The 13295-nt window shown below is 40.3% G+C and overlaps 1 protein-coding gene across 2 annotated transcripts in view; it reads right to left on the reverse strand.

The window, feature by feature from the left end:
* Positions 1 to 703: 703 nt before the first annotated feature.
* Positions 704 to 13295, reverse strand: part of washc5 (WASH complex subunit 5) — a 68745-nt gene continuing 56153 nt past the window's right edge. For both annotated transcript variants that reach the window (XM_047029861.1, XM_047029870.1), the window contains 8 exons: positions 7001 to 7103; positions 6832 to 6911; positions 6598 to 6701; positions 2081 to 2210; positions 1860 to 1956; positions 1512 to 1665; positions 1069 to 1156; positions 704 to 961 (listed from right to left, as the gene is read on the reverse strand). In XM_047029861.1, the coding sequence (XP_046885817.1) occupies positions 905 to 961; positions 1069 to 1156; positions 1512 to 1665; positions 1860 to 1956; positions 2081 to 2210; positions 6598 to 6701; positions 6832 to 6911; positions 7001 to 7103 (813 nt within the window). In that variant the 3' untranslated portion in view covers positions 704 to 904. The remainder of the gene's footprint in view (positions 962 to 1068; positions 1157 to 1511; positions 1666 to 1859; positions 1957 to 2080; positions 2211 to 6597; positions 6702 to 6831; positions 6912 to 7000; positions 7104 to 13295) is intronic.

Below are 13295 nucleotides of genomic sequence, written 5' to 3' on the forward strand. Positions count from 1 at the left end.
CGGGAATAGATACTAGTAACTATTGGATTAGTTACTAGTAATTAAAGAAAAGGTACTAGTGTCTAATGAAAACTTACTAGTAAAACGGGAATAGATACGAGTAACTATTGGATTAGTTACTAGTAATTAAAGAATAGTTACTAGTATCTAATGAAAGTTACTAGTAAAACGGGAATAGATACTAGTAACTATTGGATTAGTTACTAGTAACTAAAGAATAAGTACTAGTCACTATAAAATAGTACGTTTATAGAAATACATTTTAAAACGGCCTGCCATAAGCATGCACATTTCAAATATTCACAATAGATCTACTTTTCGTCTTACATTCAACTATTTCTCAGAAGTACAAAATATTGTCAAGAGTCTTCATATGAACTTTTGATTGAATCAGAGTTGAATCAGTTTTTGACCGGTGGATGTGTAAAGATTATTTTACCATTAGCGATGAATTAGATTTCCTTTAATTCAATCATTTTTGGAGATATGAAGTTGCCTTCGCACATGGTAACATTTTGTAGTGTCTTCCTCATGTGGAAGAGATCTAGTCCCTAGGTAAATGTGGCACTTTATTAACTGCAAAATGATTGAAAAATTAAAATGTTATATGATTGATGTAGCATAAGGTATGAGCTTCAGGTTGTGGTCATTGTGTCTCTGCAACTGTGTTCCAGTGTAGTGTAATCAACTGAGAAAAAGCATATGATTTGTTAAAAGATGTATAATCTCATTAGACAATGGCACATTTACATCACAAAGTTGGCAAAACAATGTTGGTTATTTAAAATGTTAATCTACTTTACAACTTCATTATTGCATTAGTGATACATTGTTGGTCAAATGAGGCCTCAAGTAAAAAAAATTTACAACAGAAATTAGACTGAAAAGATCTTCATCCAGATTTTCACAGGACCGTCCTGAACTCATCAAAGATGAAACTGGGCACATGAGCTTCTGCCACCTACGGTCATAAAGACCAATCAGTAAACGATGCATGATTTTCAATATCACCTAACAAAGAAAATACTGAGGAAATACCATGTTTTATTGTTGTTATTAAATTCCTACCTTGCGGGGAAGTTTAGTGTACCGAACATAATCTTCTAGGAACATCAATGCTCCAACCACATCAGATGGCATGTCTGGGATTCTCTGACTGCAAATGGCAACATTCAGAGTCAGCTTTATTCACGCCAAGTAAGTTTGCACAAACAAGGAATTTACTATGGCAGGAAGGTATACACGATAAACATGTAACAGTTTTAAATATAAAATGTAGGAAATATAAAATGACGAAAATATTAAATGTATAGAAAATGTACAACAGTATCTTAATAATTCTAACCACTACTATGCAATGTACAATTACTTTATAAAAAATATGCAATACACATAAAATAATGAAAAATACTTTTTTTAAGAAATCCCCCAAAAGAAAAACACAAGAAAATGGAATTATGATGGCCAAAATATTAAACCATTTAGGGCTTTTGATTTAACTTAATATTTACCTGGTGCACTGTTCCATTATGGATCGAATAAATTGACCAATAAGAGCTAAGAATTGCTCAGTGTATCTGGAGTGAAACTGCTTGAGAAGGGTGAGCAGACCAAGCACCAGTGGTGGCCAGTCAATAGGGTCTGTGGCTTTCCTGCATGTCATCCCTGTACAAAACAGAAATAAGTCAACAAAATGTAGAAACTAAACGTAATGGCAGTCTGTGATGAGATAAGATGGTGGCTGTTCTTACTCCGGTCTCAACTGAGTATAAAGGATGTGCTATGACAGTAAGCTCTGGAAAGGTTTTCAGGCCTCAAACTGACTTACTTATCAAACCATCTTTGTTACATTGTCTCACCTTGGTTTTTGCTATACTGCAGTTTGGGCAGCTGAGCAATTATGAAGAGGAAGTTCACGATTGGAAAATAAGGCAGGCGCTTGGTGGTAATGTAGATCTACAAGACATGAATTGGACCATTCTCTATTATATTTGTTAGTCATTTTCATTCTCTTACGATTGTTGTCTTTGTTAAAATGGAAGCCAAATCACTATAGTGCTGTCGTCCCTTCTGTACACACCTTGTTGAGTGGATTATGTATGCCAGCAGCCTCCAGATATGCTGTGATCTCGTACAACAGAGTGTTGTCCTCCTTGGGGTAAGGAAGTGATGGGTCCTGGTAGTGGGCCTCAATGTCTGCCAGCAGAGACCTACAAGCATATATATTTATACCAGTTAACATACACAGATGCATAATACATTAAAAGGGGCAATTGATTGCAAAACCGATTTGAAATGAACATACAGTGAACCTCAAAGTCCATTGACACCTCTTTCCTATGCAAATCTCAAAATGAACAAATTTGGCTGTAAAACGCTAGCTTTTCCACAAAGCCACCGGACTGACGTCAGTCCGGGGGCCGCCTTTTTTGGATCTGGTCTGTATCTTTGTCACGCCCCAAAATGAACATCCAGACCAGCCCGAGGTAGCGTAGTTCTCCGATACTAGTTTAGCTGCGCGCTGCTCTGTGTAGGCTACTTCTAAGGAATTACAAAGAAGAACGTTTATAATTATAACAAGGACATTGAAAATGGACCACGGTCGTAAATGCTGTGTTCCAGGCTGTACAGGGAAGGTTGACACTCATAGTCTTTCCAAGGAGCCAAACATTCGACAGGCGTGGCTGCTGTTTGTCTATGAGAAGATCCCTGCGAAATTCGACACTCAACTATTAATTTGCTCATTAATTTTAACATTTCACCCAAGACAGTTTTGACAACCTTGGACAATTTCAAGCAGGATTTGCTAAGAAGCTGAACCTGAAAAGAGGTTCCGACCGTATGCTCATTGCAACCGCAAGCTGTAAGTACAGTATGATTTTGTCGCTAACAGTTATTAGCAATGCTAACGTCTCCTGTATCTAGCATAGGTAGAATGCTAAATATTTTTCTAAACACATAAACATACTTTACTTAGCAAATGACTCTAGCTAGACTAGCTGTAGTCGGCATTAGAAGGAAAGCTTCCGAAAAAATAGCCAGAAAACAAATAGCAGTCTGGCCTATTGCTAACGCCTGTCTAGATTTTCTATTTGAAAGAACTGGAGAAAGGCAGGTGCTAGATATAGGATACGTTAGCATTGCTAATAACTGTTACCGACAAAATCGTACTACAGCTTGCGGTTGTGATGAACGTAAAGTCGGAACGCACGTCTTTTCAGCAACAGCTTTGTACCAAATCCTGCTTTACATTGTCCCAGGTTTTCAAAACCGTCCTTGAAAAGGTTCGCGCAAATGTGTCGAGGGTCAAACTGCACAGGGATCTTCTAAGCTACGGTATAGACAAACATCAGCCATGCCCGTCTAGTCAACTTTAGCTAGACTCATCTGCTTTTTATTAGCTGATTTGCAAGGAATTCAAAAACAGCTAGGTAGCGAAAACACCTAGACTGTAGGCATGTAAACTAGTTTAGCTTGGTAACGCAAGAGCATAGGTAGAATGTGTGATGATTTATAGTTTATTGGCAATTGGGGCTATTGTTTTATGTTCCTGACGGTTTCATTCAAATAAATGTGTGTGTTTTATGTAAATCTATAATTCACAATGCATGATTGTCCACATCTTTTTCAGGTTATTTTTCAGCAAGATATTGTAATGGAAATTTTGGTCATATGCATAGATGTATGTGTATGAAATCTATAATCTTCTATGTTCATTGGTAAGAGACAGGAAGGGAAGATAATTAAGTTGAGTTCAAAGGAATGTGAAGTGCTGATGGCTGTGTGGGCAGCTTGCCCTGGGGGATGGGTGAAGCATCTTATATGGCCTTCTATCCTCTGGTCACTGTAAGGGGTCAATGAGACAGTTGCTCTGAACTTTGGCTAGAAGGACTGTGTCCTGTTTCATTGTTTGTGTTAATTAAAAGTATTGTTTGAAGATGGTCACACAAAGGACAGTTGACCATTTGACTGGTCAACCCCTGTGGCTTTATTATCTACTGCTCTGGAGAGAGCTGTGACATCAAAGAACTTTGGGACACACCGGAGATGTATTGTTTCAAGCTGTCACTAAGTTGAGTTAGCCAATCACAGAGTTTGCTACATTGATTGATTGACCTTATAGAATGCCATTTGATCTTAAGTTTATATAAGGCAGTGCATGTGTGATGGTTGGCATCACTCTTGCGAACGATTTGTGGCTAGCACACCCTTCGTCGAGACTGATCACAAAGTACTTTGTTTAAATCATATGTAATTGTATAATCTAAATAAATTGTATTTGAAACCATATCTCTTGACGATTCAGATTTACACAGTGCCATTCGAATTCTTCCTTAGCAATATCTAGAGCTAGCTAACTTAAGCTGAGTTTAATCACGATACAGACCAATTATCACCCTACGTCACACAACTGTCAAGCAGGCTCAACTGCGCATGTGTTGTAGAAATGTTGGTCATATGCATAGATGTATGTGTATGAAATCTATAATCTTCTATGTTCATTGGTAAGAGACAGGAAGGGAAGATAATTAAGTTGAGTTCAAAGGAATGTGAGGTGCTGATGGCTCTGTGGGCAGCTTGCCCTGGGGGATGAGTGAAGCATTTTATATGGCCTTCTGTCCTCTGGTCACTGTAAGGGGTCAATGAGACAGTTGCTCTGAACTTTGGCTAGAAGGACTGTGTCCTGTTTCATTGTTTGTGTTAATTAAAAAGTATTGTTTGAAGATGGTCACACAAAGGACAGTTGACAATTTGACTGGTCAACCCCTGTGACTTTATTATCTACTGCTCTGGAGAGAGCTGTGACATCAAAGAACTTTGGGACACACTGGAGATGTATTGTTTCAAGCTGTCACTAAGTTGAGTTAGCCAATCACAGAGTTTGCTACATTGATTGATTGACCTTGTAGAATGATCTAAAGTTTGATCTAAAGTTTATATAAGGCAGTGCATGTCTGATAGTTCTCTATCACTCTTACGAACGATCTGTGTGGATGGCACCTCCTTCATTAATGACTGATCAGCAAAGCTTTGTTTAATCATATGTAATTGTATAGTCTAAATAAATTGTATTGAAACCTCCATCTTTGACTATATTCAAATCTTCACAGTCCAGGAAGAATTTTCTTTGACACATGTCGGTTGCAAAAGACGAACTTCTCCCCGGTCTATTACACTTGGATTGTCGATCAGGTCATCATATATCTCTGGCCACTGGATTGCAGGCCTTGATATTAACTTTTTGAGGCTCTTGGCCTTTGGACAAATACATTTACGTTTCACTTGTCTATGCACAAAAGTCACTTGACCCCGATACCCTTAAATAGCCTGACCAAGTGATCGGGCAAAACTAGCCTGGCTAACGGAGGTCGCTTTCTCAGGCAAATGTCGAAAGAAACAGGCTTGGTTAAAGAAATCAGAGATGCTGGCCATCTTCATCAGGCTCGTATCTACATTAGGCAGTCCTCACTGACGTTTTCAGATGTAGAATGGAGTGAAATACAACATTGTGCACACTGCCAGTGAGCAGGTCTGACTGAGGCTAACGTCAGTGTAAAGGGGACGCAGTCTCACTCAGATTGCCAGTTTAAACAAATCAGAAAAATAATCAGACCAGCTGGCTAAAAGCAGAATTCCCATATCTCTTGAAAGCTGCCCTGCTCGACTTTTTAGATGTAGAATTGACTGTAAAAATGTAAAATTATGAACTTTGAGACATGACGTGAAGACATGGTTGTCGCTCGACTATGCGGTCTAGACTGTACCGGGCGACATTCTCACTCAACTTTCAAGACTTTTGTGACCCAAATCAAAATTCTGATGCGACAGATCAATGGGTAATCGCTTTTTCTCTTAAAGGCTGTCCTCTTCGACCTTTTTGGTCTTTTTAAATCTAATTGTTTGTATTACCTTTTGCCATTTTAAATGCTATCCTTTCCCGTTTTTCTGCAACCACATTGTAACCATTTGGGATGCACGCGCAAACAAAAAATTGGTCTATAGTGTGGTTGCTAAGCTGTAACGTTCTACCAACCTAAGTCAATCCAGTTTGCTTCGAAAACAGAAGTGGAAACAACTAACGTTATCATGTCAAATGATATGCAGTCAATCTGTTGAAAACAGTGTTGTGTAGACACAATAGATTTGTTTGCGCGTTTTTATTTCAAGTCTCCACCTTTGGTGTTTCAGTGAGTGCTGTTGGCCGTGTTGCGTTTTTGCTCCCGTGCTTCACTTGTTGAAAACCCACCAATCAACGCGCAGTTCATCTAAATATTAATAAGCTTACCATAAAAGGAGAAAATCTATAGTTTTTTTCCCAGGCACATTTCAGAGGATCTATCAGGGGGCATAGAACAGCACCCGGGCCATTTTCAACCCAACCAATGTTACATACCCTATTCGGAGACCTTAAGGAACAGTGTGAAATACCCCCCAAAAAAAGTCAATCACCCCTTTAATAATGAACCTGCTACATTGTAGGGGAAATGTTTTCATACTGCAGACAATGCATGAACATTTTGTAAACAACAGCATTGTCCTCTCCTGTTTGCACAATAATTTTGAAAAGGGAAGGTGGGTGTTGAGAAGGAAACAGACTTGTTGAGGTTCTCCAGAGCTGCAGCGAGGTGTTTGGAATCAAACTTGCAAGAGTAATTCAGCTCGTTGGCAATCTGCTGCCTGAGGATCTGCATCTGGCCCACCTGGATTGTTTACAACAAAAACATTTAGTCATTCATCCTTGATTTCTACATGCTGCAATCTCACAGAGCACAATACTAAATTGTCCAAGTAGTGACGATTGTCGTGAAACACCAGAAAGGTATGACAAACCTTCACGATGGCCTCCAGGTAAGAGCCCCAGATCTTCTGTGTTTTGGCCACAGCACTAGCATAGACTTTACTAGCATTTGCTGGGATGGAATAAATACCTTAATTTATTACATTTGATGGATCAGGGCATTATTTACAATGCTTCTGACAATATTATCATGATACTTACCAACAATGCCTTTAACTGGGTTGACGGCACTCAACATGGATTTAAAGACGTCAACCACCGCCTTGTCTCTTAAAATGGTTTTCTGTAGCATTGTCAGGAAATTCTGATGGGAAATACATGAAAACATTTGTTTTATCCATACAGTACCATACAATGTTCTGTGAACCATCTGATACAATTAACTTATTATGCCAATAACTAAAGTTATTGGTTATATGTTTTTCCATTGTCTGGGAATGAGCAAACATTACACTTGAATTACACACTACAAAATACTGTACTGTATGATTACTCTTTATGTGTTGTAAATCACAAAAGCCATGTCAAGCTGTCAATTAGAATGACTGCTGAGTCACTAGTGAATTCCACTGATGCAAGTTATGATTTTCTTTTACATACAGTCATACAGCCCATTGTCAAATTGTCAAGTGTACCGACATTTTGAGCCCTTTATGCACCCTTTTCATAAGTCTGCATCTTTGGAGAAGGGTTCAACTGCAGACAATCTCTCCTCAGGCTGTTCTCTACTCAGGTCCCTCTCATCCAGGTGTTACCGTCCCCGCTGGTCGGAGAATGTACTGTATTTATATTAATAACTTACATTAAACTTCGGTTTTAGCAGAAATCAACAGTGTACATAGCAAAAATGTGTATCGCGACTAGTGTTACGTATGGCGAAAGTATGGAAAGGTAGTTGGCTAGACCCATATTTATGCCATAAACATAGGCTAGTTTAAGACAATAAATAAGTAGAATGGTAAACAAACAAGCATGGAAGGTGAAACCAACATTGACTTAAACATGGTTAGAAACTAGAAAAATGCATTTCCTGCTGAAAATGCGTTGGAATGCTGAAATCTGATTTTTTTTTAATGGTTGAAAATACCTGCAAGCTGAAATGAATTTAAAAAATGTGTGAATCACACAAAAGAGGGAGTGTGGAAGCTGAACTGCATCATCTAAGTGCTTAAATACAATGCAGGAGAATAAGTTTGACAGCCATGCCTGTCGAATGTTTGGCTCCTTGGGAAGACTGAGTGTTAGCTTTCCGTGTACAGCCTGGAACACAGCAATTACGACCGTGCTCCATTTTCAATATCCTTGTTATAATTCAAAACGTTCTTCTTTGTAATTCCTTATAAGTAGCCTACACAGAGCAGCGCGCAGCTAAACTAGTATCGGAGATAGACGCTACCTCGGACTGGTCTGGATGTACATTTTGGGGCGTGACAAAGATACAGACCAGAGCCAAAAAGGGGCGGTCCCCGTCCTACGTCACACCGGTGGCTTTGTTGAAAAGCTAGCGTTTTACAGCCACATTTTTTCTTTTTGAGATTTGTATAGGAAAGAGGTGTCAATGGACTTTGATATTCACTGTATGTTCATTTTACCCACAGAACTGTCGTTATTCAAGGTAAAATCGGTTTTGCAATCAATCGCCCCTTTAAAGGTCACATGACATGAAAACTTCACTTTAGGAGGTTATTTAACATTAACATGATTTCCCCTAGCCTGCCTTTGGTCCCCCAGTGGCTAGAATTTTCGATAGGTGTAAACCAAGCCCTGGGTGTTCTTCTCCGCCTTTGAGAAAATGAAGGCTCAAACGCTCTGTTTGAAAATCTGCTCCTTGTGACGTTACAAGGAGCATCTGCACAACCAGTGCATATCTTAATTTTATTTTTGCTGGAAATGCGCCGACACAACCTCTCAAAGTTTTGCATGTCTGCGCCAAACATTTCAGCCACCACTGTTTCCTTAACTTGAGCCAATACAAATTTGGCCTTGCTGGCCGTCTGAAATTAAATTCTGGATCAGTACTCCTTGGTCCAGCTACAAACCATGTAAGTCAACTAACGCTATATCATTTTGTTGCTTACTATATGGTTACCTAGCTTGCTACCCTTAGAATCTGGCTGTAACATTAGCTCTGCAGCTATCAGCTGAGGTAGCCTACTGTCGCTAATGTAAAGGTAGATAACATCAAGTATGTGTGTGAATACACATTCTCTAACGCAGTGTTGTACGCTTCGTTGTTATGTGGATAACGTTCTGCTGTTGGTGTTATGGCGCGGGCGATATCCGCCTTTCCCCACATTGAAATTACTTAGTGTGCAGCTCTGCAAACCAGGGTTATCAGATGAGAATGGGCAAATTTGAGGCATCTTACAGCAACAGGTCAACGAGCCACTGCGATACATCCACTGTAAACATTAGCTCATGGTGCCGCCTCTCTCCTCCTCATTTAGCATTTAAAGCTACAGACACAGAAACAACACGTTCTGAGGAAAGCTCATTGTGGGACTACTCGTAGTGGTTATAATTCTGCACCAAGGCTGAATTTTGGGAAAGAGACTTCAGATACAGTATTAGGGGACCACTAAGGCCTAATAAAAAAGCATCCAAAAACAGCATTTCATGTGACCTTTAAATAACCTACAATGCGGGAGAAGCTGAAAGCTGAACTGCTAGACGAAGTAGCCTAGGCAAGCTAGTCGTAACAAGAATATTATAGTTTTAACAGCTGAAATTATAGTTGGGATAGTAATATCAGTTGCAGATGTAGCCTATCATTGAGTGCGTTTACTCGGCTTTCTTAGTAGGATTCAATGTGTTGATTGAATGACACATACAGCAGTAGGGCCGATACAGGAAGACACGGCGACACTTTTGTTGCAGAAGGATAATGGTGCAAGTTTTGTCCGTGGAGCATACAACGATTAATAAAAAGAATCATGTAGACGTGTTTGAGTAATCGCATAACTAATTACACATGTAAACGGAGTAATCCTATTATTGGCATAAACCGACAATTGCTATTGGGTTTCTCATTGTCAAGTGAACGCACTCAGTGGCGTAGTAGAACAAAACAGTTCTATTAGCATAGCAGTTAGTATATAATAAGAGATATTAGCAGCATCTGTAGAATTAGTAGTTCTAGTAGTGGCATAAGATATAGCAGTAGTGGTAGTAGTTGTATTGTGGTGCTCTCTCATTTATGAAACTGTGCGTAGGATTCTTACTAAAAGTGTACGTACGCCCAAAAGCTTAAAATGGCGTACGCACAAAAAAATTCTGATTTATAAAACCGTGTACACCTGTATGCAATGTTCCCTTTATAAATCACAGATTACCCACAAGTGTGCGTACGTGAATCAGCATTGTACCCCGCCCTGAACACGCCCATTTCTAACCATAAATAGTCAATGCAAAGCACCTCATGAATGCTAATCTAGTATCTAATCATGACCATGGGATGCGAGGGTTCTTTACAGTGAATCATAGCGCATGAAATCTTCTCAGACACTGTTAGCCTATTGGTGGAGCCCGAAAATGTGGTGGCCGGTAGATCACCAATTTAAAAAACTGCGAGTGGCGTCAACTGTGCCAGATACCGCAAGTCGAGATTTGAAAACAAAAGCGTTTTATAAACATTAATCTATTAAAGTCTGGACTGATAACGAGGACGTGGTGTAGCTAACGACTGTATTTCCAGTTTTTCACATATGATGATATATGCACAGTATTAAAGAAATATATTTGGTTATACCTACACTGTGTTCTGCAGTTATCTAAAGGTAGGATTTGTTACGTTATCCTGTATTCCATGCAGTCGGGGAATCTCCCCCTTCTGCACTCCCGTAGTGGACTATGGATGGTGAGACTACATACGGTCATCTGCGTCGCCAATTCCAACTGTTTTTAAAATGTGCGTAGGCCTATGGGAGGGTCAGAGTTTGCGTGGAGGACCGCACATTCTCCCGTCAAGTTTGTTTTTTATAAATCACAACCTTTTCGTGGAAAGTGGCGTACACACATTTTCAGCCCCGTTTTGTGCGTACGCAAGCTTTATAAATGAGACCCCAGGTGCTCTTAGTCTTTTAATGAGACGAGTTGACTGAATAGCTTGTCTTGTGTCTCTCCTAATCAGCTAATACCTATCACCTGTGTTAGAGACTGAGTGGCGCGTGTTTGTGTGGTTGCCACGGTGATGGTGCAGCTATGAATGCTAACGTGCTGAGGGCAGAGAATAACAGAAATGTAGCTAGAATCCATACCTCAAACAACTTAACCTAGACGCAGAACTATACGTCCACTCCAAAAAATTTGGATATTTTCCGAGACCCAAGACTCTGCTGAAACCAGAGATGTCCTTTATCTGTCTGTGTGGTCAGAAATACAACTCTACCGGCAGTTTCTAAATCTGGTTGTTTTTGCTATCTCTGACGAATTTGTCACCAGATTTGCATTGGACTCTATGGGGCGAGAGTTGGACTTTGTCTCGCTTTCGTGGGGCTCTGAACAAATGTGTAAGTCTGTTGGATTCCACAGACAACTGTCTACGACCAGCACAAAATTTGCTATCTATTGATCCAAAAACGAAAATTGTGGTAATACTGGCAAACTCGAAATATTTTTTCAAAGACATCTGAAGCTCCCCTCCACTCTGAAGGCCGATATATGCTTCTGCGTTTTTCGAAAAAAACGAACACATGGGAACGCCCTCTACGAGCTCTCCGTCAGCCCTCGGAGAGCCTCGGAGAGCTTGACGTGCACCTCCTGAATTTTCAAACTATCCGTCGTAATGGCCGAAATATGCTTCGGCGTCTCCGTTTACGGATGGGAGGGCGCACGGATGCGCACGGATACAGACGGATACGGACGGATAGACGGCGTTTATGGTTCTCCGTAGGCTGTGGGTACTGAAAACAATTCACCGCCAGAAGAGTAGGTGGCGCAACGTTTTTTTGTGAGATGTAGTCGAGTGTTTATTTACCTAGGTTACCGAGAAGTCAGAGCAAATTTACAAATTAGCCGTTTCATCAATAAAATATGCACATTTTCAGCAACTGCACTGCCCATTTTTCGTCACATTTTAATTCAGATGCTGATTTACATGTACTGTTTAGCTGAAATATGAATTTTAAAAACTTACAGCAATTGCGGTCAAAGGATTCTGTTCGTCCTGTTTTTCACGGCAACCCCGCCGTAGCTCTCCGTCGCTTTCCGAAATTACGATGGATAGTTAGAAAATTCAGGAGGTGCACGTCAAGCTCTCCGAGGCTCTCCAAGGGCTGACGGAGAGCTCGTAGAGGGCGTTCCACGGAGACAAGGGCGTTCCCATGTGTCCGTAAAAATAAAAATGCAGAAGCATATATCGGCCTTATTTTCGGAGAGCGACGGAGAGCTACGGAGCCTTGGCTGTGATTGGTCAGTATTAAGAACCGCTTGCGTCAGGGGCGGGGTTGCCGTGACCCCCTTGGCTGTGCGTTTCAGTCTGCACTCCAGGCTTTCACGTACACACCCATGTCAATCTCAGAAACGGTTTGAAAAAGTCCTGAAACATAATCAGTGATATTGAAAAAAGTTGAATAGATATCAAAAAGCTGAATTATTTAAAAGTAGTTTAGGGTTTTGTGAACATTTTTAAGTTTAAATGGTGGCTCTAGCTCAGTCGTTCTCAAAGTGTGGTCCGCGGGGTTGCGGCATTTCTAACATACAACTCAGAACAAAGAGAACACAGTCAGTAGTGGGCTAATCTATTAAAGTAGACTACACATGTTCCGCATTCTGACACCGCAGCCTCTGCATGGGTTGTACCATGTGAGAGAGTTCTCCCCTCCCAAATAGAGTTGGTTGGGTCCATAACCCGTCTTTTCCAAAACCTTTTCTAAGATAGGCTACCAATAACTGGGCCAGGCGGCCCTACAGTAACGATACGCGTCAGGGATGATGGATGGGAGCAGGGCCGGAGTGATGGCATCATTAGACAAGGTTTTACCAATAAATAAAAAACTGCTGTTTATTTTACATAAAGCTCAAAAAACTATTCTGCGCTCCACAAATGGCCACAAATGTTCGCATTAAGTGTGGAAATCTCTATCTTGCATCACATCAAACCCATAGGGTTTGCGTCCAAGGTTTGGGCTCGAATGTTCACAACGTCTGGCTCCGTGCCTGATTAACATTGGATCGTTAAGCAGTCTCAAAACCTTTATTTTTTTCTTAGCGGAAACCATAATTAGCAAAATACAATATCCCTCAGAAAATCATGTGCCGCTAACAATTGTATGGTGCCAGGTCTGGGTAGGAGGCCTGTTGTTCCGGGGATATACTATTTAGTTGGATGGTCCGCAAGTTTTTATTTATTGGCGAAGTGGTCCTTGGTCTGAAAAAGTTTGAGAAACACTGCTCTAGCTGAAAGAGTGAGGAAGAAGAAGGATGGTTGAAGTTTTAAGAAGTTTGAGAGGATTTGAAAGAAAACTCCATTGGAAACCCATGTAAAAAATATTATGAA

The sequence above is a fragment of the Hypomesus transpacificus genome, chromosome 2 (assembly GCF_021917145.1).
Source record: "Hypomesus transpacificus isolate Combined female chromosome 2, fHypTra1, whole genome shotgun sequence".
Classification (NCBI taxonomy): Eukaryota; Metazoa; Chordata; class Actinopteri; order Osmeriformes; family Osmeridae; genus Hypomesus; species Hypomesus transpacificus.